This window comes from Choloepus didactylus, chromosome X (genome assembly GCF_015220235.1).
Source record: "Choloepus didactylus isolate mChoDid1 chromosome X, mChoDid1.pri, whole genome shotgun sequence".
NCBI lineage: Eukaryota > Metazoa > Chordata > Mammalia > Pilosa > Megalonychidae > Choloepus > Choloepus didactylus.
In genome coordinates, this window is record NC_051334.1 from 192,827,857 (window position 1) to 192,854,405 (window position 26,549).

Here is a 26,549-nt window from a genome sequence, read left to right on the forward strand (position 1 = left end):
GGCAATTACCCAAGAACTATACGAAACAGTGTTTTTGGGGTCTCCAGTAACCAGTCGCACATTGGACGCAAGTTTGGAACTGGAGGAACAGCTGAGATCGCAGCGAACATTGTAAGTTCCCCGGACCAGGGGTCTGGCGCCCCTCCCCACCCAGACCTCACAGACTGTCTTGCTGCCGGCTCCCTGAAAGGGGGGAAAAAAACACCAAAAAACAGCAATCTGCTGAGGGCAAGAAGGGAGGCTCAACCCAGCCTCAACTGCAGAATTAATCAACAAATTAATTAACTAACTTTGGGAGCTGGGGTGCTAAAGAAGGGCTGGGCTCTGAGAAGTGGGGGCACGTAAAAGCGGGCACCCATTCCCAGACTCCAAAAAAGCCATTTTTTTTTCCCCTACATTTTGTCCCTTCTGGCTTCTCACTGATCCCTTATCTTTTTGCATTTCAATAGCCCCCCGGCAGGGGTGGAACTGAAGCTGTTGGAGAGTAATTATCAGACAATAGCCCAAAGCATATCTTTAAATGCTCTATTCTGACACTGACAAAACTTCCAGGCTGGGGAAAGACTTTTAAAAGAGACTCTTTTTTTTTTTTTTTCCCTTTTTTCTTTTTTCTTGATTTCTTTTCTACTTTTTTTTTTTTTTTTTTTTAAATCTAAAAGTAATACATGTGGTTATTTTCTATCGGAAAGCCCAGGTTGGGGGACTGGGCTAGGCTTGGGGGAGACAGAGTACCTACAGTGTCTTTGAATTCCGTATTCACTACTGAAGGCCTCCACCCCCGTCTTTAATTGGCAACTCAGGCTGACCAAGGAATCTACCTGGAGAGGCCCCAAAGAGGAGAGAGGAGAAGGGAATAGTGCCTCTGAGAGACAACTGGAGTTCTGAGGATTGGGAGAGTGGAGGGAGGTCCAGCTCAACTGGCAGTCCTCCTTCTGGGAATTCAGACCCCAGGGGCTGGAATTCAGATTCCGGCTTCAGTCAGCCACGTCCCTGACAGGATCAGAGTCACCAGGAGAACTAAAGTCTCCACACTTCCTTACACTGGTGGGGGAGCTGCGGGCTGGCTACCGCCACCTGCTGGACAGGAGAGGAAAAGCACCAATTCTAAAGGCCTCATAGGAGGGTCTCATTCTCAGGAAAACTCCATACCTTCCCAATGAGACCTGGGCCTCACTAGACTGGGAAAATCTGACTAGGGTTAATCATATCTGAGGAGACCCACTCACAAAAAGGTTACATAGAGGCAGAGCAAGAAACAGAAAAAACAAGAGGGGAAAAATTCTGATCAACTAAATAGAACCTAAGTTAGAGGTCTAGAATAAGTTGAACTGAATAACAGAGGCCAGAGAACAAAGCCAACCAACAAGAAAACCACTAGGTAAAAGACAGAGAACAAGCTCCAAAATAAACTAATCAAGAAAATCAGATGCCTACACAACTTAAGATAATGAGCCATACCAGGAAACAAGAAAACATGGACCAGCCAAAGGAACAAACTAATAGCTCAGCTGAGACACAGGAGTGGAGGCAACTAATGCTAAATAAATTTGATGAAATGAAGGAAGATATAGCAAAAGAGCTGAAGGATATAAAGAAGACACTGGCTAACCATAAAGAAGAATTCATAAACTTAAAAAAACAAATGGCAGAACTCATGGGAATGAAGGCCACAATGGAGGAGATGAAAAACACAATGGAGGGACACAACAGTAGATTTGAACAGGCAGAAGAAAGGATCAGTGAACTGGAAGACAGGTCATTCGAATTCATACACACAAAAGAACAGTTGGTGAAAAAAATGGAAAAATATGAGCAGAGTCTTAGGGAGCTGAGTGACAACATGAAACGCACAAATATACGTGTTATGGGTGTCCCAGAAGGAGAAGAGAGGGGAAAAGGGGCAGAAAGAGTAATAGAAGACATATTCACTGAAAATTTCCCAACTCTTATAAAAGACAGAAAATTAGAGATTCAAGAAGTACAACGTACCCCAAATAGAGTAGATCCCAATAGACCTACTCCAAGACACTTACTGGTCAGATTGTCCAATGTCAAAGACAAAGAGAGGATTCTGAAAGCAGCAAGAGAAAAGCAATCCATCACATACAAGGGAAGGTCAATAAGACTATGTACAGATTTCTCTGCAGAAACCATGGAGGCAAGAAGACAGTGGCATGATATATTTAAGATACTGAAAGAGAAAAACTGCCAACCAAGAATTCTATATCCAGCAAAACTTTCCTTCAAAAATGAGGGAGAGATTAAAACATTTTCAGACAAACAGACACTGAGAGAGTTTGTGAATAAGAGACCGGCACTACAAGAAATACTAAAGGGAGTGCTACAGGCTGATAGGAAAAGACAGGAGAGAGAGAGTTGGAGAAGAGTGCAGAAATGAAGATTATCAGGAAAGGTAAAAGGAGAGGAAAAAATAAGATATGACATATAAATTCCAAAAAACAAAATGGTAGTAGAAAGTACTGCCCTTACAGTAATAACACTAAATGTAAATGGATTAAACTCCCCAATAAAAAGACACAGACTGGCAGAATGGATTAAAAAACAGGACCCATCTATATGCTGTCTACAAGAAACTCACTTTAGACACAAGGACAAACATAGACTGAAAGTGAAAGGTTGGAAAAAGATATTTCATGCAAACAACAACCAGAAAAAAGCGGGAGTAGCTATATTAATATCAGACAAGTTAGACTTTAAAAGCGAAACAATTAAAAGAGACAAAGAAGGAAACTATATATTAATAAAAGGGTCAATTCATCAAGAAAACATAACAGTCATAAATATTTATGCACCAAACCAGAATGCCCCAAAATTCATGAGGCAAACACTGCGATCACTGAAAGGAGAAATAGATACCTCTACATTAATAGTTGGAGAATTCAATACACCACTCTCATCAATGGATAGAACATCTAGACAGAGGATCACTAAAGAAACAGAGATGTTGAATTGTATGATAAACGAACTAGACTTGACAGACATTTATAGAACACTACATCCAACAACAGCAGGATACACTTTTTTCTCAAGTGCTCATGGAACATTCTCTAGGATAGACCACATGTTGGGTCAAAAAGCAAGTCTCAACAAATTTAAAAATATTGATATTATACAAAACACTTTCTCAGACCACAATGGAATGAAGTTGGAAATAAATAAAAGGCAGAAGGTCATAAAATTCACAAACATATGGAGGCTAAACAACACCCTCTTAGAAAACCAGTGGGTAAAGGAAGAAATTACAAGAGAAATTAGTAAATACCTCGAGGCAAATGACAATGAAAACACAACTTATCAAAACTTATGGGATGCAGCAAAGGCGGTGCTGAGAGGGAAATTTATTGCCCTAAATGCCTATATTAAAAGAGAAGAGAGAGCAAAAATTGAAGAGTTAACTGCTCACCTGGAGGAATTAGAGAAAGAACAGCAAACTAACCCCAAAGCAAGCAGAAGGGAAGAAATAACAAAGATTAGAGCAGAAATAAATGCAATTGAGAAAAGGAAAACAATAGAGAGAATCAACAAAACCAGAAGTTGGTTCTTTGAGAAAATCAATAAAATCGATGGACCACTGGCTAGGCTAACAAAAAAAAAGAGAGAGCAGATGCAAATAAATGCAATCAGAAATGGGAAAGGAAATATAACTACCGACCCTGCAGAAATTAAGGAGATAATGAGAAGATACTATGAGCAACTATATGCTAATAAACTAGACAACTTAGATGAAATGGACAACTTCCTAGAAAAGCATAAACAACCAACATTAACTCAAGAAGAAATAGATGACCTCAACAAACCAATCACAAGTAAAGAGATTGAGTCAGTCATCAAAAAGCTCCCAAAAAGGAAAAGCCCAGGACCAGATGGTTTCACATGTGAATTCTACCAAGCATTCCAGAACGAATTAGTACCAATCCTGCTCAATCTCTTCAAAAAAATTGAAGAAGAGGGAAAGCTACCTAACTCTTTCTATGAAGCCATCATCACCCTAATACCAAAACCAGGCAAAGATGCTACAAAAAAAGAAAATTATAGACCAATTTCTTTAATGAATATAGATGCAAAAATCCTCAACAAAATACTCGCAAATCGAATCCAGCAGCACATTAAAAGAATTATACACCACGACCAGGTGGGATTTATTCCAGGTATGCAAGGCTGGTTCAACACAAGAAAATCAATTAATGTAATACACCACATCAATAAATCAAAGCAGAAGAACCACATGATCATCTCGATTGATGCAGAAAAGGCATTTGACAAAATTCAACATCCTTTCCTGATGAAAACACTTCAAAGGATAGGAATAGAAGGGAACTTTTTCAATATGACAAAGGCAATATATGAAAAACCCACAGCCTACATCACACTCAATGGGGAGAGACTGAAAGCTTTTCCTCTAAGATCAGGAACAAGACAGGGATGTCCACTATCACCATTGTTATTCAACATTGTGCTGGAAGTTCTAGCTAGAGCAATTAGGCAAGAAAAAGAAATAAAAGGCATCCAAATTGGAGAGGAAGAAGTAAAACTTTCACTATTTGCAGATGACATGATTCTATATGTAGGAAATCCAGAAAAATCTACAGCAAAGCTACTAGAACTAGTCAATGAATACAGCAAAGTAGCAGGCTACAAGATCAACATGCAAAACTCTGTAGTGTTCCTATACACAAGTAATGTGCAACAAGAGGAGGAAATCAAGAAAAAAATCCCATTTACAATAGCAACCAAAAGACTCAAGTATTTAGGAATAAACTTAACCAAGGACACAAAAGACCTTTATATAGAAAACTATAAGAAACTGCAAAAAGAAATTGAACAAGACTTGAAAAAATGGAAGAACATACCATGTTCATGGATTGGAAGACTAAATATAGTTAAGATGGCAATTTTACCTAAACTGATTTACAGATTCAATGCAATACCAATTCAAATCCCAACAACTTACTTTACAGAAATAGAAAAACCAATAACTAAATTTATTTGGAAGGGTAAGGTGCCCCGAATAGCCAAAAATGTCTTGAGAAAGAGGAAAGAAGTGGGAGGTCTCACACTACCTGACTTTGAAGCATATTACAAAGCTACAGTGCTCAAAACAGCATGGTACTGGCATAAGGAGAGATATACTGATCAATGGAATCGAATTGAGTGTTCAGAAGTAGACCCTTACATCTATGGACAACTGATCTTTGATAAGGCAGTGAAGCCGAAGCAACTGGGAAAGAGCAGCCTGTTCAATAAATGGTGTTTGGAGAACTGGATATCCATTTCCAAAAGAATGAAAGAGGATGTCCATCTCACACCTTATACCAAAATTAACTCAAAGTGGATCAAAGACCTAAGCATTAGCACCAAGACCATAAAACTCTTAGAAGAAAATGTAGGGCAATATCTTAAAGATCTTGTGAAAGGAGGTGGTTTCTTAGACCTCACACCCAAGGCACGAGCAACCAAAGAACAAATAGACAAATGGGATCTCCTCAAAATTAAACACTTTTGTACATCAAAGGACTTTGTCAGAAAAGTAAAAAGGCAACCTACACAATGGGAGATGATATTTGGAAACCACATATCAGATAAGGGTTTAATATCCCGAATATATAAAGGAATCCTGCATCTCAATAACAGAAAGACAAACAATCCAATTAAAAAATGGGCAAAAGACATGAACAGACATTTTTCTGAAGAGGAAATACAGACGGCTCAAAAGCATATGAAAAAATGCTCAACTTCACTGGCTATTAAGGAAATGCAAATCAAAACCACAATGAGATATCATCTCACACCTACCAGAATGGCCATTATCCAAAAAAACAGAAAATGACAAGTGCTGGAGAGGATGTGGAGAAAGAGGCACACTTATTCATTGTTGGTGGGAATGTAGAATGGTGCAACCACTCTGGAAGACAGTATGGAGGTTCCTCAGGAAGCTAAATATAGATTTGCCATATGACCCAGCTATTCCATTGCTGGGTATATACTCAGAGGAACTGAAACTTAAGACACAAACAGACATTTGTAAACCAATGTTTATTGCAGCATTATTCACAATTGCCAAGAGATGGAAACAGCCCAAATGTCCATCAAAGGACGAGTGGATAAACAAACTGTGGTATATACACATGATGGAATATTATGCAGCTGTAAGACAGAACAAAGACATGGATCATGTAATAATGTGGATGAACCTTGAGGACATTATGTTGAGTGAAGTTAGCCAGAAACAAAAGGACAGATTCTGTATGGTCTCACTAATATGAACAGACATTAATGAACAAACTTTGGGAGTTAAAAGCTGATAAACAGGCTACCAGGAGATAGAAAGAGGGCAGAGATCAGCCATTTGATGCTGAAGGACTACAGAATGTTTAGGATTGATTGCATAGATCCAGAAATAGATAGCATAATACTGTGTGATGGTAGCACAGTATTGTAAGTACACTGAACAAAGATGTCTGTGAGTAAAGCTGAAAGAGGTGGGATAGGAGAATGTATGACAGCAGAGGTAAAGATAGATGATAAAGACTGGGACTGTATAACGTGGCAAAAACTGGAGTGGCCAATGACTGTTACTAAATATACAAATATAAAAATGTTTTTGCATGTGGGAAAGCAAATGAATGTCAACCATGTAGAAATTTGAAAAAGGGATGGTATTCAGGAAAAAACATAATCAAAGCAAACTGGAGTCTATGGTCAACAGTAACATTGTAATATACCTCCATTAAATGTAACAAAGGCAATATGCCAATGCTAAATGTATATGAGAGGGGGATATAGTGGAGTAATATGGGATTCTTGGTAGTGGTGTTATTTGCTGTCCTTACTAGTATATTGTATTGTATGACATGTTATTTTTCTTTTTATCATTTTTTCTTAGTGCTAAAAAAAAAAAAACAATTTTTCTTGTAGTAATCAGTATGTTCAAGTGCTGATTGTGGTGATAAATGTACAACTTTATGATGATACCATGAACAACTGATTGTACACTGTGGATAAATGTATGGTATGGGAATATAACTCTATAAAATTGTAGGAAAATATATATATAGGAGTAAAAGTGTTGGAGAAAACATGGTGAGAGGGATGATGCCTCACCAATATGGACTAACTACAATGTGTAAACTCAGAATTGAATCTTAGAACATAGCCTAAGGTGGACACAATAATTGTAATAGTCCCTAGATTGTAAGCTCTTACAGCAGTTAACTCTATCCCTGAATTGTAAGGCCTATCTCTAAACTTTGAGATGCTGATCCCCTAGCGTATAACCTGATTGGTCTCTGGAACAATGCATATCTCTGAGACACCTGAAACTCAGAGCTAGAGCTCGGCAGATATGAATGTCAGTATTAGTGCATACAACCACTTTCAAAAAAAAAAAAAAAAAAAAAAAAAAGCTGAAAAAGAGCCCAAACTTCAATTAGTGATATGAATGAAGCAGGTCTGGTTAAGACCAGGGCAAGCCAGGATAAAGGATAAAGGTTGAAACTGATTGTGTTTTAAAACTTCAACTTTCATATGAGACCAAGGGAATAGATATCTATTTGGTACAGGATCTAAATTTTCTAAACGGTACAACTCTATAGTCAATTTGTTCAGACACCACAATTGCATGGAACTTTGAATAGGAAATGAGATACGGTAGGTTAGTATAGGCTGGAGTGAAATAGTGACACATCCTAGAGTAATTTGGGCAGACAATAAAAAATATATTTACAGCCTCCCCCTCCCCAGCCCCGAGGATCTGGGGGAAGGTGCGGATGTGTTGGACATCCTCACCTGGACTGGTGTTGATGTTGTCACAAACATTGGGACTGGCGGTTTGATGTGCTGAGCCCTCGAGCATGGGACTTGCCCTTATGACGCTCATTACCACAAAGGAGAGTCTAAAGTTGTATGTAACGGTGCCTAAGAGTCTCCCCCTGAGTACCTCTTTGTTGCTCAGATGTGGCCCTCTCTCTCTCTAACTGAGCCATCTCGACAGGTGAACTCGCTGCCCTCCCCCCTACGTGGGACCCGACCCCCAGGGGTGTAAATCTCCCTGGCAACGTAGAGTATGACTCCCGGGGATGAATGTGGACCCGGCATCGTGGGACTGAGAGTGTCTTCTTGACCAAAAGGGGGATGCAAAATGAGACGAAATAGTTTCAGTGGCTGAGAGATTCCAAATGGAGTCGAGAGGTCACTCTGGTGGACATTCTTATGCACTATATAGATAACACCTCTTAGGCTTTAATGTATTGGAATAGCTAGAAGTAAATACCTGAAGCTACCAAACTCCAACCCAGCAGTCTGGACTCCTGAAGACAATTATATAATAATGTAGATTACAAGGGGTGACAGTGTGATTGTGAAGACCTTGTGGATCACACCCCCTTTAGCTAGTGTATGGATGAGTGGAGGAATGGGGATAAAAACTAAAGGACAAATGGGGTGGGATGGGGGATGATTTGGGTGTTCTTTTTTCACTTTTATTTTTTATTCTTGTTCTGGTTCTTTCTGATGTAAGGAAATGTTCAGAGATAGATTGTGGTGATGAATGCATAACTATGTTATCATACTGTGGACAGTGGATTGTATATCATGGATGATTGTATGGTGTGTGAATGTATTTCAATAAAACTGAATTTAATTTAAAAAAAAAGTAATAAAAATACAATTAAGAATAAAAATAAATGTAAAAAGGAACACCCAAAACATCCCATCCCTATTATTCATTTACTTTTTTGTCCCCAGTGTGCAATGTCCACTCATGTCCCTGCTCTCAGTTCCTCCAGTGACAGGGTTGTACCATTCTACTTCCCACCAGCAGTGAGTAGGTACATCCCTCTCTCCACATCTTCTGCAACACTTGTATCTTTCCATTTATTTTTAAAATAGTTTTATTCACAAACCATATGATCCATCCTAGGAAAACAATCAGTTGTTCCCAATATAATCACATAATTATGCATTTACCACCACAGTCTATATGAGGGCTTTTCCATTTCTTCTGCAATGAAAGGAAGAGGAGAAAAAAATGAAGAATTAAAGAAGGAGAAAAAAATAAAATACAATAAAAAGGTCAGACAACAATACCACTACCAAGAATCCCATACCCCTCCCTTATATCCCCCTCTCATACACATTTAAATTTGGTATATTGCCTTTGTTACAATTAATGGAAGCATATTACAATGTTATTGTTAACCGTAGACTCCAGTTTGCTTTGATTATGCTTTTCCCAAATGCTATCCCTTTTTCAACACTTGCAAGGTTGACATTCATTTGTTTTCCCTACATTTAATCTTTAAATAGCCATATAAAAATCACATACTTGTACTAAATTATTTCATCAAAGATGATACATATCATTATGTATTTAGAGTATCCCTTTTCCACTTGCAGACTTCCCTTCTTTCCATTGAGGATTATTGGCTTTAATATATAGGAGTTCTGTTTCTCCTAGAGTCCTTTCTAAACCTTATTTTGAGATTAACTCACACTGTGCTTTTCAGAACTTTTTTTTTGTCTTTCCCCCTCACACTTTATCCCTAGCAGATCCCTTGCAGATCTATTTTCTCTTTTTCTTTGTAATTGGCATTGTATTACTTTTAGTTGGCATCCATTAAATGTAATATTTACTCTAAAGGGGCTACTTGTCCCATTGGTACTATTGTATTAGGAAAGCAATTAAATACTAATTACATTCTCACTTCTTGTTTTCTTTTCCATTCAAATTCATAGGTCCCAACTCCATTGGGTGTTCCTCCCCTAATGGCACCACAACCCATGGTTTATTCCCAGTCTGGGGCCAGGCTTAATGATCCTTCCACTCCATCCCCAGGACATCAGGTATGTTTGAACTGTTGTTGCTTAGGGTCTTAGTAGAGATGGGCCATCACTGGAGGCAGAACCGGTGTTAGAATGGAGTTTTACAACATGCACTTGTGGGTTCTGGTAGAAGAAAAAATGAATTCTTACATTTTCAATACTGTAAAAAGCTACAGATCTGTGCAGTCTTGGTCCTCTGCAAACTTGTGTTGTTTAACTGGGTTACCTATTCAGTAATCCTTTTATTCATTCATTCCTTAAGCAAAGTCAATTGTGATCAGTGCTGGAGAGGCAGATAAACCAACCTGGGGGATTTAGGGATAACTTCTCAGAGAAGTGATACCTAAATTGAATGCTAATATTTAAAACAGATATCCCATCAAAGGAGTGGGAAAAGAATATTGCAGACAGAAGGAGCAGCAGCATGTGCAAAGCCCAGAGGCAAGACGGAGCATGATACATTTAGGGAAATGAAGATAATTCACTATGGCTAGAACACAAAGTTTGAGGGAAGGTACCCAACAGAAAAGAGATATGAGAGATAAGCCAGGACCAGGTCATAGAAAACCTTGTATGTCTTATGTAAGGAGTTTCGGTTTATTCTGTAACACTTGGGGGGAGCTCATGAAGTGTTTTAAGCTGGAATGAATGACATGCTCAAATTGAAAGTTTTGAAGGATCACGCTGGTTGGTTTATGGGGAAAGAATTAGAGGCAGAGTGGGAAGAGCATGGAGACTAGTAGTGGCAGGTTCACCAGCTGGGGAATTGTTAAACTAGTCCCTCTAGGTGATGAATGCCAGACCTAAAGTAATGGCCATTGGGATGGAAAGAAGGTGACAGGTTGGAGTTAGTAAGTAGGCAGTATAATTGGTAGAATCAGTAAGGATGCAGAAGAATGAGTCAAAGATGACTCAGAGGTTTCTAGCTGAGATGCATAATGGGGCCATTTCCTAATAAAGGGAATGTAAGAGAAAGATACAATTTTCAGAGAAGAGATGAATTCAGTTTATTTTTTTTATCTTCATTTTATTGAGATATATTCACATACCACGCAGTCATACAAAACAAATCGTACTTTCGATTGTTTACAGTACCATTACATAGTTGTACATTCATCACCTAAATCAATCCCTGACACCTTCATTAGCACACACACAAAAATAACAAAAATAATAATTAGAGTGAAAAAGAGCAATTGAAGTAAAAAAGAACACTGGGTACCTTTGTCTGTTTGTTTCCTTCCCCTATTTTTCTACTCATCCATCCATAAACTAGACAAAGTGGAGTGTGGTCCTCATGGCTTTCCCAATCCCATTGTCACCCCTCATAAGCTACATTTTTATACAACTGTCTTCGAGATTCATGGGTTCTGGGTTGTAGTTTGATAGTTTCAGGTATCCACCACCAGCTACCCCAATTCTTTGGAACCTAAAAAGGGTTGTCTAAAGTGTGCATAAGAGTGCCCACCAGAGTGACCTCTCGGCTCCTTTTGGAATCTCTCTGCCACTGAAGCTTATTTCATTTCCTTTCACATCCCCCTTTTGGTCAAGAAGATGTTCTCCATCCCACGATGCCGGGTCTACATTCCTCCCCGGGAGTCATATTCCACGTTGCCAGGGAGATTCACTCCCCTGGGTGTCTGATCCCACGTAGAGGGGAGGGCAGTGATTTCACCTTTCAAGTTGGCTTAGCCAGAGAGAGAGGGCCACATCTGAGCAACAAAGAGGCATTCGGGAGGAGGCTCTTAGGCACAACCATAGGGAGGCCTAGCCTCTCCTTTGCAGCAACCGTCTTCCCAAGGGTAAAACCTACGGTAGAGGGCTCAACCCATCAAACCACCAGTCCCCTATGTCTGTGGTCATGTTAGCAACCATGGACGTGGGGTAGGCCAATACCCCTGCATTCTCCACAGGCTCCTCAAGGGGGCACTACAACTTTTTTTCCTTGTTTTTCTTTTTTTTTTTTTTTTAACTTTCCCTTCTTTTTTAAATCAACTGTATGAAAAAAAAGTTAAAAAGAAAACAAACATACAATAAAAGAACATTTCAAAGAGACCATAACAAGGGAGTAAGAAAAAGACAACTAACCTAAGATAACTGCTTAACTTCCAACCTGTTCCTACTTTACCCCAAGAAAGTTACCTAATATAGCAACATTTCTGTGAACTTGCTGCTACTATATCCATCAGAAATTAACAGACCATAGTCATTCCTGGGCATCCCCAGAACGTTAAATAGCTTATCTGTTCTTCTTGGATTATTGTTCCCCCTTCCTTAATTGCTCTCTATTGCTAGTTCCCCTACATTCTACATTATAAACCATTTGTTTTACATTTTTCAAAGTTCACATTAGTGGTAGCATATAATATTTCTCTTTTTGTGCCTGGCTTATTTCGCTCAGCATTATGTCTTCAAGGTTCATCCATGTTGTCATATGTTTCACGAGATCGTTCCTTCTTACTGCCGCGTAGTATTCCATCGTGTGTATATACCACATTTTATTTATCCACTCATCTGTTGAAGGACATTTGGGTTGTTTCCATCTCTTGGCAATTGTGAATAATGCTGCTATGAACATTGGCGTGCAGATATCCGTTCGTGTCACTGCTTTCCGACCTTCCGGGTATATACCGAGAAGTGCAATCGCTGGATCGAATGGTAACTCTATATCTAGTTTTCTAAGGAACTGCCAGACTGACTTCCAGAGTGGCTGAACCATTATACAGTCCCACCAACAATGAATAAGAGTTTCTCCACATCCCCTCCAGCATTTGTAGTTTCCTGTTTGTTTAATGGCAGCCATTCTAACCGGTGCTAGATGGTATCTCATTGTGGTCTGAATTTGCATCTCTCTAATAGCTAGTGAAACTGAACATTGTTTCATGTGTTTCTTGGCCATTTGTATTTCCTCTTCAGAGAACTGTCTTTTCATATCTTTTGCCCATTTTATAATTGGGCTGTCTGTACTATTGTCATTGAGTTGTAGGATTTCTTTATATATGCAAGATATCAGTCTTTTGTCAGATACATGGTTTCCAAAAATTTTTTCCCATTGAGTTGGCTGCCTCTTTACCTTTTTGAGAAATTCCTTTGAGGTGCAGAAACTTCTAAGCTTGAGGAGTTCCCATTTATCTATTTTCTCTTTTGTTGTTGTGCTTTGGGTGTAAAGTCTAGGAAGTGGCCGCCTAATACAAGGTCTTGAAGATGTTTTCCTACATTATCTTCTAGGAGTTTTATGGTACTTTCTTTTATATTGAGACCTTTGGTCCATTTTGAGTTAATTTTTGTGTAGGGGGTGAGGTAAGGGTCCTCTTTCATTCTTTTGGATATGGATATCCAACTCTCCCAGCCCCATTTGTTGAAAAGACCATTATGACTCAGTTCAGTGACTTTGGGGTCCTTATCAAAGATCAGTCGGCCATAGATCTGAGGGTCTATCTCTGAATTCTCAATTCGATTCCATTGATCTATATGTCTATCTTTGTGCCAGTACCATGCTGTTTTGGCAACTGTGGCTTTATAATAAGCTTCAAAGTCAGGGAGTGTAAGTCCTCCCACTTCGTTTTTCTTTTTTAGAGTGTCTTTAGCAATTCGAGGCATCTTCCCTTTCCAAATAAATTTGATAACTAGCTTTTCCAAGTCTGCAAAGTAGGTTGTTGGAATTTTGATTGGGATTGCATTGAATCTGTAGATGAGTTTGGGTAGAATTGACATCTTAATGATATTTAGCCTTCCTATCCATGAACATGGAATATTTTTCCATCTTTTAAGGTCCCCTTCTATTTCTTTTAGTAGAGTTATGTAGTTTTCTTTGTATAGGTCTTTTACATCTTTGGTTAAGTTTATTCCTAGGTACTTGATTTTTTTAGTTGCTATTGAAAATGGTATCTTTTTCTTGAGTGTCTCTTCAGTTTGTTCATTTCTAGCATATAGAAACATTACTGACTTATGTGCATTAATCTTGTATCCTGCTACTTTGCTAAATTTGTTTATTAGCTCTAGTAGCTGTATCGTCGATTTCTCAGGGTTTTCTAGATATAAGATCATATCATCTGCAAACAATGACAGTTTTACTTCTTCTTTTCCAATTTGGATGCCTTTTATTTCTTTGTCTTGCCGGATTGCCCTGGCTAGCACTTCCAGCACAATGTTGAATAACAGTGGTGACAGCGGGCATCCTTGTCTTGTTCCTGATCTTAGAGGGAAGGCATTCAGTCTCTCACCATTGAGTACTATGCTGGCTGTGGGTTTTTCATATATGCTCTTTATCATGTTGAGGAAGTTTCCTTCAATTCCTACCTTTTGAAGTGTTTTTATCAAAAACGGATGTTGGATTTTGTCAAATGCTTTTTCAGCATCTATTGAGATGATCAATTGATTTTTCCCTTTTGACTTGTTAATGTGTTGTAATACATTGATTGATTTTCTTATGTTGAACCATCCTTGCATGCCTGGAATGAACCCCACTTGGTCATGGTGTATGATTTTTTTAATGTGTCTTTGGATTCGATTTGCAAGTATTTTGTTGAGGATTTTTGCATCTATATTCATTAGGGAGATTGGCCGGTAGTTTTCCTTTTTTGTAGCATCTTTGCCTGGTTTTGGTGTTAGATTGATGTTAGCTTCATAAAATGAGTTAGGTAGTGTTCCATTTTCTTCAATGTTTTGAAAGAGTTTGAGTAAGATTGGTGTCAGTTCTTTCTGGAAAGTTTGGTAGAATTCCCCTGTGAAGCCATCTGGCCCTGGGCATTTATTTGTGGGAAGATTTTTGATGACTGATTGGATCTCTTTGCTTGTGATGGGTTGGTTGAGGTCTTCTATTTCTTCTCTGGTCAGTCTAGGTTGTTCATATGTTTCCAGGAAATTGTCCATTTCCTCTACATTATCCAGTTTGTTGCCATACAGTTGTTCATAGTATCCTCTTATAATTTTTTTAATTTCTTCAGGATCTGCAGTTATGTCACCTTTTTCATTCATTATTTTGTTTATATGGGTCTTCTCTCTTTTTGATTTTGTCAGTCTAGCTAGGGGCTTGTCAATCTTGTTGATCTTCTCAAAGAACCAACTTTTGGTGATATTTATCCTCTCTATTGTTTTTTTGTTCTCTATGTCATTTATTTCTGCTTTAATCCTTGTTATTTCTTTTCTTGTACTTGGTTTAGGATTTGTTTGCTGTTCATTTTCTAGCTTCTTCAGTTGATCCATTAGTTCTTTGATTTTGGCTCTTTCTTCCTTTTTAATATATGCGTTTAGTGCTATAAATTTCCCCCTTAGCACTGCTTTTGCTGCATCCCATAAGTTTTGGTATGTTGTGTTCTCATTTTCATTTGTCTCTATATATTTAGCAATTTCTCTTGCTATTTCTTCTTTAACCCACTGATTGTTTAGGAGTGTGTTGTTTAACCTCCAGGTATTTGTGAATTTTCTAAGTCTCTGATGGTTATTGACTTCTAATTGTATTCCATTGTGGTCAGAGAATGTGCTTTGAATAATTTCAATCTTTTTAAATTTATTGAGGCTTGTTTTATGTCCCACCATATGATCTATTCTGGAGAAAGTTACATGAGCACTAGAAAAGTATGTGTATCCTGGTGATTTGGGATGTAATGTCCTGTATATGTCTGTTAAATCTAATTCATTTATCAGATTGTTTAGGTTTTCAATTTCCTTATTGGTCTTCTGTCTGGTTGATCTATCTATAGGAGAGAGTGATGTGTTGAAGTCTCCCACAATTATTGTGGAAACATCAATTGCTTCCTTTAGTTTTGCCAGTGTTTCTCTCATGTATTTTGTGGCACCTTGATTGGGTGCATAGACATTTACGATTGTTATTTCTTCTTGTTGAATTGCCCCTTTTATTAGTATGTAGTGGCCTTCTTTGTCTCTCAAAACATCCCTGCATTTGAAGTCTATTTTATCTGAGATTAATATTGCTACACCTGCTTTCTTTTGGCTGTAGCTTGCATGAAATATTTTTTTCCATCCTTTCACTTTCAGTTTCTTTGTGTCCCTGTGTCTAAGATGAGTCTCTTGTATGCAACATATTGATGGTTCATTTTTTTGATCCATTCTGCGAATCTATATCTTTTAATTGGGGAGTTTAATCCATTTACATTCAACGTTATAACCGTGAAGGCATTTCTTGAATCAGCCGTCTTATCCTTTGGTTTATGTTTGTCATATTTTTCCCCTCTGTCTATTAATATCCTTTATTGTACCCATACCGTATCTCTTTAGTACTGAACTTTTCTCCAAGTCTCTCTGTCCTTTCTTTGTTTCTCTGTCTGTAGGGCTCCCTTTAGTATCTCCAGTAGGGCAGGTCTCTTGTTAGCAAATTCTCTCAGCATTTGTTTGTCTGTGAAAAATTTAAGCTCTCCGTCAAATTTGAAGGAGAGCTTTGCTGGATAAAGTATTCTTGGCTGGAAATTTTTCTCACTCAGAATTTTAAATATATCGTGCCACTGCTTTCTTGCCTCCATGGTGGCTGCTGAGTAGTCAGTACTTAGTCTTATGCTGTTTCCTTTGTATGTGGTGAATTGCTTTTCTCTTGCTGCTTTCAGAACTTGCTCCTTCTCTTCTGTGTTTGACAGTGTGATCAGTATATGTCTCGGAGTGGGTTTATTTGGATTTATTCTATTTGGAGTTCGCTGAGCATTTATGATTTGTGTATTTATGTTGTTTAGAAGATTTGGGAAGTTTTCCGCAACAATTTCTTTGAATACTCTTCCTAGACCTTTACCCTTTTCTTCCCCTTCTGGGACACCAATGAGTCTTATATTCGGACGTTTCATATTATCTATCATATCCCTGAGGTCCATTTCGATTTTTTCAATTTTTTTCCCCATTCTTTCTTTTATGCTTTCATTTTCCATTCTGTCATCTTCCAGGTCACTGATTCGTTGTTCAACTTCCTCTAGTCTTGTACTATGAGTGTCCAGAATCTTTTTAATTTGGTCAACAGTTTCTTTAATTTCCATAAGATCATCCATTTTTTTATTTAGTCTTGCAATGTCTTCTTTATGCTCTTCTAGGTTCTTCTTGATTTCCTTCATATCCCGTACTATGGTCTCATTGTTCATCTTTAGTTCTTTGAGTAGCTGCTCTAGGTGCTGTGTCTCTTCTGGTCTTTTGATTTGGGTGCTTGGGCTTGGGTTATCCATCTCGTCTGGTTTTTTCATATGCTTTATAATTTTCTGTTGTTTTTGGCCTCGTGGCATTTGCTGAACTTGATAGGGTTCTTTTAGGGTTTGTAGACCTATTGAAGTCCTTATCTCTAATTTATCAGATCTACAGCTTCGTGGAGTACCCTTTCTCTAACTAACCAGCAGGTGGCGTCCACGAGCCACCTGTTCTCCACAAGCCAGTTCTCCCCTGCTTAGCCTTTTTGGTGAGTGGGGGAGTGAGTCTTGTGGGGTCCAATTGGTGTACCAAGCTTGCGTGTGTAGTTGGTGTTGCCTGCCCTGTATATGGGGCGTGTTTCTGGGCAGTCAGGGAGGGGTGGTGGCCCTAACAATCAAATCTCCCTGGTGATCCTAGAGTTTTAAGCTGCTGCAATAGTCTAATCCTTCAGTTCAGTCCTGCCACAGTTTGTCTCTGCCACTGACCCACAAGTCCTTGGTATTGGCGTATGGCTCCTGAGACTTGCAAGTGGGCCCCTCTTCCAGGCTGTGCACCCCAGGTCCTCTGTTGAGGGATGACTGTGCTATGTCACAGGTGAGTGCCATCCCCCCAGGGTGGTTCTGGGCTGCTGGGCTGTGTAGGGAGGCTCCCAGTCTGCTGAAATGATGGCTGAATGGGGCTTTGTTAATTCACACTGCTCCACCTTCCCAACTCTGGGACAATCAGCTGAGGTTGCAGGGAAGGCTAATGTCCACACCCAGTTTTGTGGTGTGTGCCTGTTATTTGAAGCACTTCCGTCACACTGGGTTGTCTGGGGCAGCTCTGGGCTATGGGGCTGGCAATGGGTAGGAGTGTTTCCTGTCCACCAGGATGATGGCTGTGAGCGGACACCCCCCTTTTCTTGGGAAGTTGTGGTGTTTAGTGAATTTTCTCAGCCACTGGATTATTGCCTTTTGTCTCAGAGCTCTCTTAGTTCTGCTCTTGACTTGACCTGCCCAAATTGCAAGTCTTTGAAGCTTTCTGTATTGGGCTTCTTAGAGTAATTGTTTTAGAAAAAGAAAAAAGGATTAAAAAAAAAAAAAAAGGGCCCTCCTCAGAGATCTAATGGGTTATTGAAATGCTAAGAGACAAAGCAACCAGGGCCATTAAGGAAAGGTCCACAGGGCAGAGAGATCAGCTTTTCTTCGGGATTTGCATATGCGCCTCAGGGCCTGAGCTCTGCCCTTCCCCTTTCTATGTTCACCAGAACTCCAAAAATCCTCTGCTTTTATTTTGGAGTTTTTCGTGTTGTTTTTTTTCTATGCCTGTCTCCTCTCTGCTGGGCTGGCTGCTCTCAGATTCTCTGGTGTCTGGTCTCAGTCTATCTATGGTTGGAGTTTGGATCAGTAGAATGAGTTTCCGATAAGGGCTGCCACTGCAGTTCTCCCTTCTCCTTCCCGGAGCTGACAGCCCCTCCTCCCACGGGACTGAGCCTGGCAGGGATGGGCGCGGGTCTCCTGGCCACAAAAACTTACAGATTTCGCTGATCTCAGCTGTTCCACGTTTTCATGAATGCTGTATGAAGTATGCCCAAAGTCAGATTGCGCTGTGGTGTCCAGTCCACGCAGTTCCTGGCTTTCTACCTACTTTCCTGGAGGAGTAACTAAAACATACAGCTCACCAGTCCACCATCTTGCCCCGCCTCCCGAATTCAGTTTATTTATATAAGTTAGAGGGACCTGTAAAACAGTCCTTGTAGAGATAGTCAGTAGGCAGTGGCTCACTAGGTCTAGAGCTCAGAAGAGAGATTTGGGCCTAGAGATAGTGTTTGAGTCATGAGTATATAATTGGTAGTTAAAGCCATGAGAGTAGACGAGATTGCTCAAGTAGAATGAGAAAAGGTGATCAAAGAATGCTAGGGAATACTAATATTTTAAGAGGCAGTCATAAGGGAGATTTATGGGAGAATCAGAGAGAAAAGTAACATAGAAGCTACAAGGAGCAAGTTTCAACAAGGAATAAGAGGTCAGTGATGCCAAATGCTGCTGAAAGATCAAGTGACTTAACTGAAATGTCCATTGGGATTGGCAACAAGGAGGTCATTGCTGATCTTGGTGAGAGCCGTTTCAGTAAATAGCAGGAGACAAGAGTAGGTGGAGGTGTGAATGGGTGGTTAGGAATGAAGACAATTAATATAGAAAGATATTTAAATAATCCTGGCTTAGAAGAAAGGAAGAATAATAGAATAGTAGCTAGAGAGGAAAATGGGATCAATTGAGGGGCAGAGTTATCTAGTGATAGCAAGTAGGGTAGAGTTTGTGGATATGAAGATATATCAGAGAGCCTCATATTCCCTATCTCTAGTTCCACGTATTTGCTTCTGCATCTGTATGCTCCTCCTCCCTGTTGTATCAGAGAACTAAGCATTTCTCTTCCTGACCAAGGCACTTATTCCCAACTGCTCCCTCTGGGAATTTGTACCCTTAATTATTCCCTTTGTTAGACCAACAATAACTTCTCCATGATTTCTTGTCCTCTACTTAGAAACATACAGAGGTTCATATCTTAAAAGAGCTCACTCTGAGGTATATACATAACAAATTTAAAATTATGACCACAGAAATATTAATAATAGTTGTCTCTTGAGAAGTGCTGGGTGGGACAGGCAAGAGAAAAAGACTTTTACATTTCACTTTTTACCTTCTTGTGGTGTTTCATTCTATTTATTTATATATCACTATGTACATATATTCATTTTATTTTAAAAAGAACAAACAGCACTTCATTTGATCTTGCTGCTCCCTCCTTCCTTTTGTTGTGAGACTTCACAAAATTCTTTTCTCTCCTGATTTAAAAGACAATGGCATAAATGGGTAAAGGACAATAGTGACTGTGTTTTAAAACTTCAACTTCTGTGCAAGACCAAGGGAAGAGATGTTTATGTGGTGTAGGATCTGTATTTTCGGCAGCACACTAAATAATTTAACTTGTTTGGTCAGTTTATTCAAACACCAGAATTACATGGAACTTTGAATAGGAAGTGAGATATGGTAGGTTTGTACAGGTTAGTGTGAAATCCCGATACATCCCAAAGTAATTTGGGCAGAGAATAAAAATGTATTTGTAGGGTCCCCCTGAGGAACTGCGGAAATATGTGGAAATGTTGGACTTCCCCAGCTGGGTTATTACTGATATTCTCACAAGCGTTGGGGACTACCAGTTTAGTAGGCCAAGCCATCGAACTTTAGGCTTGCCCTTATGAAGCTCGTTACTGCAAGGGAGAGGCTAGATTTGCATATAATTGTGCCTTAAATGTCTCACCCTAAGTGCCTCTTTGTTGCTCAGATGTGGCCTCTCTCTCTAGCTAAGCCAACTTGGCAGGTGAAATCACTGCCCTCCCCCTACGTGGGGCATGACTCCCAGGGGAGGGAATCTCCCTGGCAATGCGGGACATAACTCCTGGGGATGAATCTGGACCTGGAATCATGGGATTGAGAAAGCCTTCTTGACCAAAAGGGGAAAGAGAAATGAAACAAAATAAAGTTTCAGTGGCTGAGAGATTTCAAATGGAGTAAGGAGGTCATTCTATAGGTTACTCTTATGGCTTATATACATACCCCTTTTTTGGTTTTTAGTTTATTGAATAGCTGGAAGGAAATACCTGAAACTGTCAATCTGTAACCCAGTTCTTGAAGATGATTGCATAACTATGTAGCTTTCATGTTGTGACTGTGTAATTGTGAAAACCTTGTGACTTACCCTCCCATTATCCAGTGTATGGACTGATGAGTAGAAAAATGGGGACAAAAACTAAATGAAAAATGGAGTGGGATGGGGGAGATGGAATTCTTTGGGTGTTCTTTTTTACTTTTATTTTTATTCTTACTTTCATTCTTTTTGGAGTAAGGAAAATGTTCAAAAATTGATTGGGGTGATGAATGCACAACTATATGATGGTACTGTGAACAATTGATTGTACACTGTGGATGATTGTATGGTATGTGAATATATCTCAATAAAACTGAATTAAAAGACAATGGCATAAAGCAATAATTTTAAATCTGTGTTGATGGGCACACAATGTATAAAGATGTAATTTGTGACAGTAACAGACAAAATGGAAGGTAGGGTATATAGAAGCAAAAATTTTTATACAATTGGAATTATTAATCCAAACTAGATTATTATAAATTAAGGTGTTAATTCTGATCCTCAGGGCAAGCACTAAGACAATAACTCAAAATACATAGTAAGAGAAATGACAAGGGAATTAAAATGTTGCACTAGAAAATATCTAACACAAAAGAAGGAAATAATGGAGAAACAGGAACAAAAATGTATAACATATATAGAAAACAAAAATAAAATGGCAGGCATAAATCCAACTATATCAATAATAACATTATCAGTAAGAACATTAAATGTGAACGAATTAAACAATCCAATCAAAAGCCAAGATTGTAAGTCTGGATAAAAACCATGATCCAAATATATACCATCTTTTTATATTTAGAGACATAAAGAGGTTGAAAGTAAAAGGATGGAAAAGATATATCATACAAATAACAACAACAAAAGAGTTGGAGTGGCTGTACTAATATCAGACAGACTTTAAAACAAAAATGTTACTGGAGATAAAAACGGGCATTCTATAATAAAAGGGTCAATTCTGCAAGACAATATACATATATGTTATATATATATATTATATACATATGTTATATGTTATGTAAATAACAACAGTGCCCCAAAATACATGAAGCAAAACCTGACAGAAATGAAGATGTAAATAAACAATTCAACAATAATGGCTGCAGACTTCAATATCCCAATTTCAATAATAGATAGAACAACTAGGCAGGAGATCAACGAGGAAATAGAAGACTTGAACAATGCCTATAAACCAGTTAGACCAACAGACATCTATGGAACACTCCACCCAACAACAGCACAGTACTCATTCTTCCCGGGTGTACATGGATACTTTTCTAGGATAGACCATATGGTAGGCCATAAACCAAGTCTCAATAAAGTTAAAAGGATTGAAATCAATCGATGTGTGTTCTCTGACCACAATAGAATGAATTTAGAAATTCAAAACAGAAGGAAATTTGGAAAATTGACAAATACATGGACATTACACATTCCTGCATACCCAATGGGTCAAAGAAGTAATCACAAGGGAAAACAGAAAATAATTTTAGATGAATTAAACTAAAACACAGCATACTAACTTATGAGATATAGTGAAAGTAGTGCTTAGAAGTAAATTTATAGCTGTTAACACCTACATTCCAAAAGAAGAAAGATCTCAAATCAATAGCCTAACCTTCCATCTTAAGAACTAGAAAAAGAAGAGCAAGCTAAACCCAAAGCTAGCGGAAGGAAGTGTCATGATCCAGGTGTCCATTGCTCAGAGTATTGTTTTCTAGACACCTGTACAAGTCTTCAGCTAATGGTTTGGGTCCCCTAGTTCTCGGATGTCTATCATAGGTGGACTGACAAAGCTTCAGGTATTAGATAATAGAGAAGAATAACCAGATAATGATAAAGAAAAATACATACACGTGATTAAGGATTTACATCTTTCTTTCACACAGACGCAGCCCATGTAAGATGCAGTCCATGGAGAGGTGCCAAAGCAAAATGAGACAGAGATGAAAAACAATGTTCTCTTTACAGCCTGAACAGAATCATTCACATCTTCCAAGTATAATAAACATTCACTTGGAAATTCATTATTTTAGAGGTTATACAATCTCTTTTTATTGTTTTAATAGTTATCCTTGAAATTTTACCTTGCAAAATTATCAAAACCTAAAGTTAATACCTTAAACCGCCCCCCCCCTCCCAGGTGACCCAAGAACCTTAGAACACTTTAACTCCAAGGGCATCACACTCAACTTGCATACTATGGTGGTCCAATATTTTACTGCTGCCCCTTTTATAGGCACCCAATTTAAAATTTAAGTATTAATATTTATAGTAGCAGTTTTTGTTTAGATTTGTTTATACTTACAGATTCCTTTTTCACCATTCCTTCTTGGCGTTGAGTTCATTTCCCTCTTCCTGATGTCCATCTTTTACAAGTTCATTTAGTGTGGGTATGCTGGTGATAAACCCAGTTGTTTATCTGAAAATATATTTATTCTTTTATTTTTTTGAACCATCACGCACTGACTACCCACACTATTGCCTCTAAAATAGACACTACCAAGTTTATCTTGGATTTCAGGGTTCTTAGAGCCTGCAACACATGTGAAGACAGATTCACTTTAAACAAATGCAGTGTGTATGCAAGAAGAATCTGGGAAAAATGTATGAAAATGTCTATATTTATAGAAGCTATTTTAAAATATGCATTTAAGCTATTCTTTAAATTCAAGCATGATTTGTTCTACATATTAGAACAGTTTAATAGTGAAAATGTTATTAACACAAACATCAACTTAGGTTATGATAGATAAGTCTGAAGATAAAAACTGCTGCTGCAGACTATTTATATCTGTGGAGTTACTGGGTGATTACAGAACAAATATTTACCAGCCATCTCTCTTTACATATTTGAGGAGTTCTGATACCCAAATTTAAAAAATTTATTTTTCACAAAATAAACGTTTTTCATATTTAATTGAATTCATAACTCAAATCAGACCTCCATACTGCAAAATTCTGATGGTTGTTCTTATAATGTATCTAAATGGTACTTGTGCTGTTGATGCCTTTGGCTTTGAGAACACCATACATAGAGAACATTCCATGGGAAAGTAACAATAATGAAATGGAATGTATAACTCTGTATTAAGCAAAGTGCAATAAAGTCAGTACCGATTATAATTGGGTCCAAGGAAAAGAGAAATATCTGTTTAGTGAGAGTCTATAACAGTTAGAAGAGAAATAAAGGAAGAACATAAAGCCATCCTACAGATACACTGCATTCACAGCCACCCTTCCTTGAAGAGATCATGTGGAATTGAGATACTCAGGCTCCTCCAAGTTCAAGGTTATTTTAGTGTAATAATCATATTCCTCCTGTTTTCTAGTGTATTCACACAATGCAACCTGAATAGTTTATTCACTGTTTTTGAGGTGGTTTCCATTTCTTAAACATAATAAATGATACATTTTATTTTATTTTTATGAACAAAACACTCCTCTTTCCCCCGTTCTGGTTTGCTAAAACTGCCAGAAATGCAAAATACCATAAATGGATTGGCTTTTACAATGGGGGTTTTTTTTTTTTTTTTTAATCATCATTTTATTGAGATATATTCACATACCACGCAGTCATACAAAACAAATTGTACTTTCGATTGTTTACAGTACCATTACATAGTTGTACATTCATCACCTAAATCAATCCCTGACACCTTCATTAGCACACACACAAAAATAACAAGAATAATAATTAGAGTGAAAAAGAGCAATTGAAGTAAAAAGAACACTAGGTACCTTTGTCTGTTTGTTTGCTTCCCCTACTTTTCTACACATCCATCCATAAACTAGACAAAGTGGAGTTTGGTCCTTATGGCATTCCCAATCCCACTGTCACCCCTCATAAGCTACATTTTTATACAACTGTCTTCGAGATTCATGGGTTCTGGGTTGTAGTTTAATAGTTTCAGGTATCCACCACCAGCTACCCCAATTCTTTAGAACCTAAAAAAGGTTGTCTAAAGTGTGCGTAAGAGTGCCCACCAGAGTGATCTCTCGGCTCGTTTTGGAATCTCTCTGCCACTGAAGCTTATTTCATTTCCTTTCACATCCCCCTTTTGGTCAAGAAGATGTTCTCCATCCCACGATGCCGGGTCTACATTCCTCCCCGGGAGTCATATTCCACGTTGCCAGGGAGATTCACTTCCCTGGGTGTCTGATCCCACGTAGGGGGGAGGGCAGTGATTTCACCTTTCAAGTTGGCTTAGCCAGAGAGACAGGGCCACATCTGAGCAACAAAGAGGCATTCAGGAGGAGACTCTTAGGCACAAATACAGGGAGGCCTAGCCTCTCCTTTGCAGCAACCGTCTTCCCAAGGGTAAAACTTATGGTAGAGGGCTCAACCCATCAAATCACCAGTCCCTTATGTCTGTGGTCATGTTAGCAACCATGGAGGTGGGGTAGGCGAATACCTCTGCATTCTCCACAGGCTCCTCAAGGGGGCACTACATCTTTTTTTTTTTTTTTTTTCCTTGTTTGTCTTTTTTCTTTTTTTTTTTTTAACTTTCCCTTCTTTTTTAAATCAACTGTATGAAAAAAAAAGTTAAAAAGAAAACAAACATACAATAAAAGAACATTTCAAAGAGACCATAACAAGGGAGTAAGAAAAAGACAACTAACCTAAGATAACTGCTTAACTTCCAACATGTTCCTACTTTACCCCAAGAAAGTTACATAATATAGCAACATTTCAGTGAACTTGTTCCTACTACATCCATCAGAAATTAACAGACCATAGTCATTTCTGGGCATCCCCAGAACGTTAAATAGCTTATCTGTTCTTCTTGGATTATTGTTCCCCCTTCCTTAATTGCTCTCTACTGCTAGTTCCCCTACATTCTACATTATAAACCATTTGTTTTACATTTTTCAAAGTTCACATTAGTGGTAGCATATAATATTTCTCTTTTTGTGCCTGGCTTATTTCGCTCAGCATTATGTCTTCAAGGTTCATCCATGTTGTCATATGTTTCACCAGATCGTTCCTTCTTACTGCCGCGTAGTATTCCATCGTGTGTATATACCACATTTTATTTATCCACTCATCTGTTGAAGGACATTTGGGTTGTTTCCATCTCTTGGCAATTGTGAATAATGCTGCTATGAACATTGGCGTGCAGATATCTGTTCGTGTCACTGCTTTCTGATCTTCCGGGTATATACCAAGAAGTGCAATCGCTGGATCGAATGGTAACTCTATATCTAGTTTTCTAAGGAACTGCCAGACTGACTTCCAGAGTGGCTGAACCATTATACAGTCCCACCAACAATGAATAAGAGTTCCAATTTCTCCACATCCCCTCCAGCATTTGTAGTTTCCTGTTTGTTTAATGGCAGCCATTCTAACCGGTGTTAGATGGTATCTCATTGTGGTCTTAATTTGCATCTCTCTAATAGCTAGTGAAGCTGAACATTTTTTCATGTGTTTCTTGGCCATTTGTATTTCCTCTTCAGAGAACTGTCTTTTCATATCTTTTGCCCATTTTATAATTGGGCTGTCTGTACTATTGTCATTGAGTTGTAGGATTTCTTTGTATATGCAAGATATCAGTCTTTTGTCAGATACATGGTTTCCAAAAATTTTTTCCCATTGAGTTGGCTGCCTCTTTACCTTTTTGAGAAATTCCTTTGAGGTGCAGAAACTTCTAAGCTTGAGGAGTTCCCATTTATCTATTTTCTCTTTTGTTGCTTGTGCTTTGGGTGTAAAGTCTAGGAAGTGGCCTCCTAATACAAGGTCTTGAAGATGTTTTCCTACATTATCTTCTAGGAGTTTTATGGTACTTTCTTTAATATTGAGATCTTTGGTCCATTTTGAGTTAATTTTTGTGTAGGGGGTGAGGTAGGGGTCCTCTTTCATTCTTTTGGATATGGATATCCAACTCTCCCAGCCCCATTTG

At 38.5% G+C, this 26,549-nt stretch overlaps 1 protein-coding gene across 1 annotated transcript in view; it reads left to right on the forward strand.

Moving 5' to 3' along the window:
• LOC119522554 (phosphatidylinositol-binding clathrin assembly protein-like) overlaps positions 1-22,591 on the forward strand; it is an 80,943-nt gene extending 58,352 nt beyond the window's left edge. The window contains exons 14-15 of the mRNA XM_037820965.1: positions 9,754-9,861; positions 22,539-22,591. Of these exons, the coding sequence (XP_037676893.1) occupies positions 9,754-9,861; positions 22,539-22,553 (123 nt within the window). The 3' untranslated portion in view covers positions 22,554-22,591. The remainder of the gene's footprint in view (positions 1-9,753; positions 9,862-22,538) is intronic.
• Positions 22,592-26,549: the final 3,958 nt, after the last annotated feature.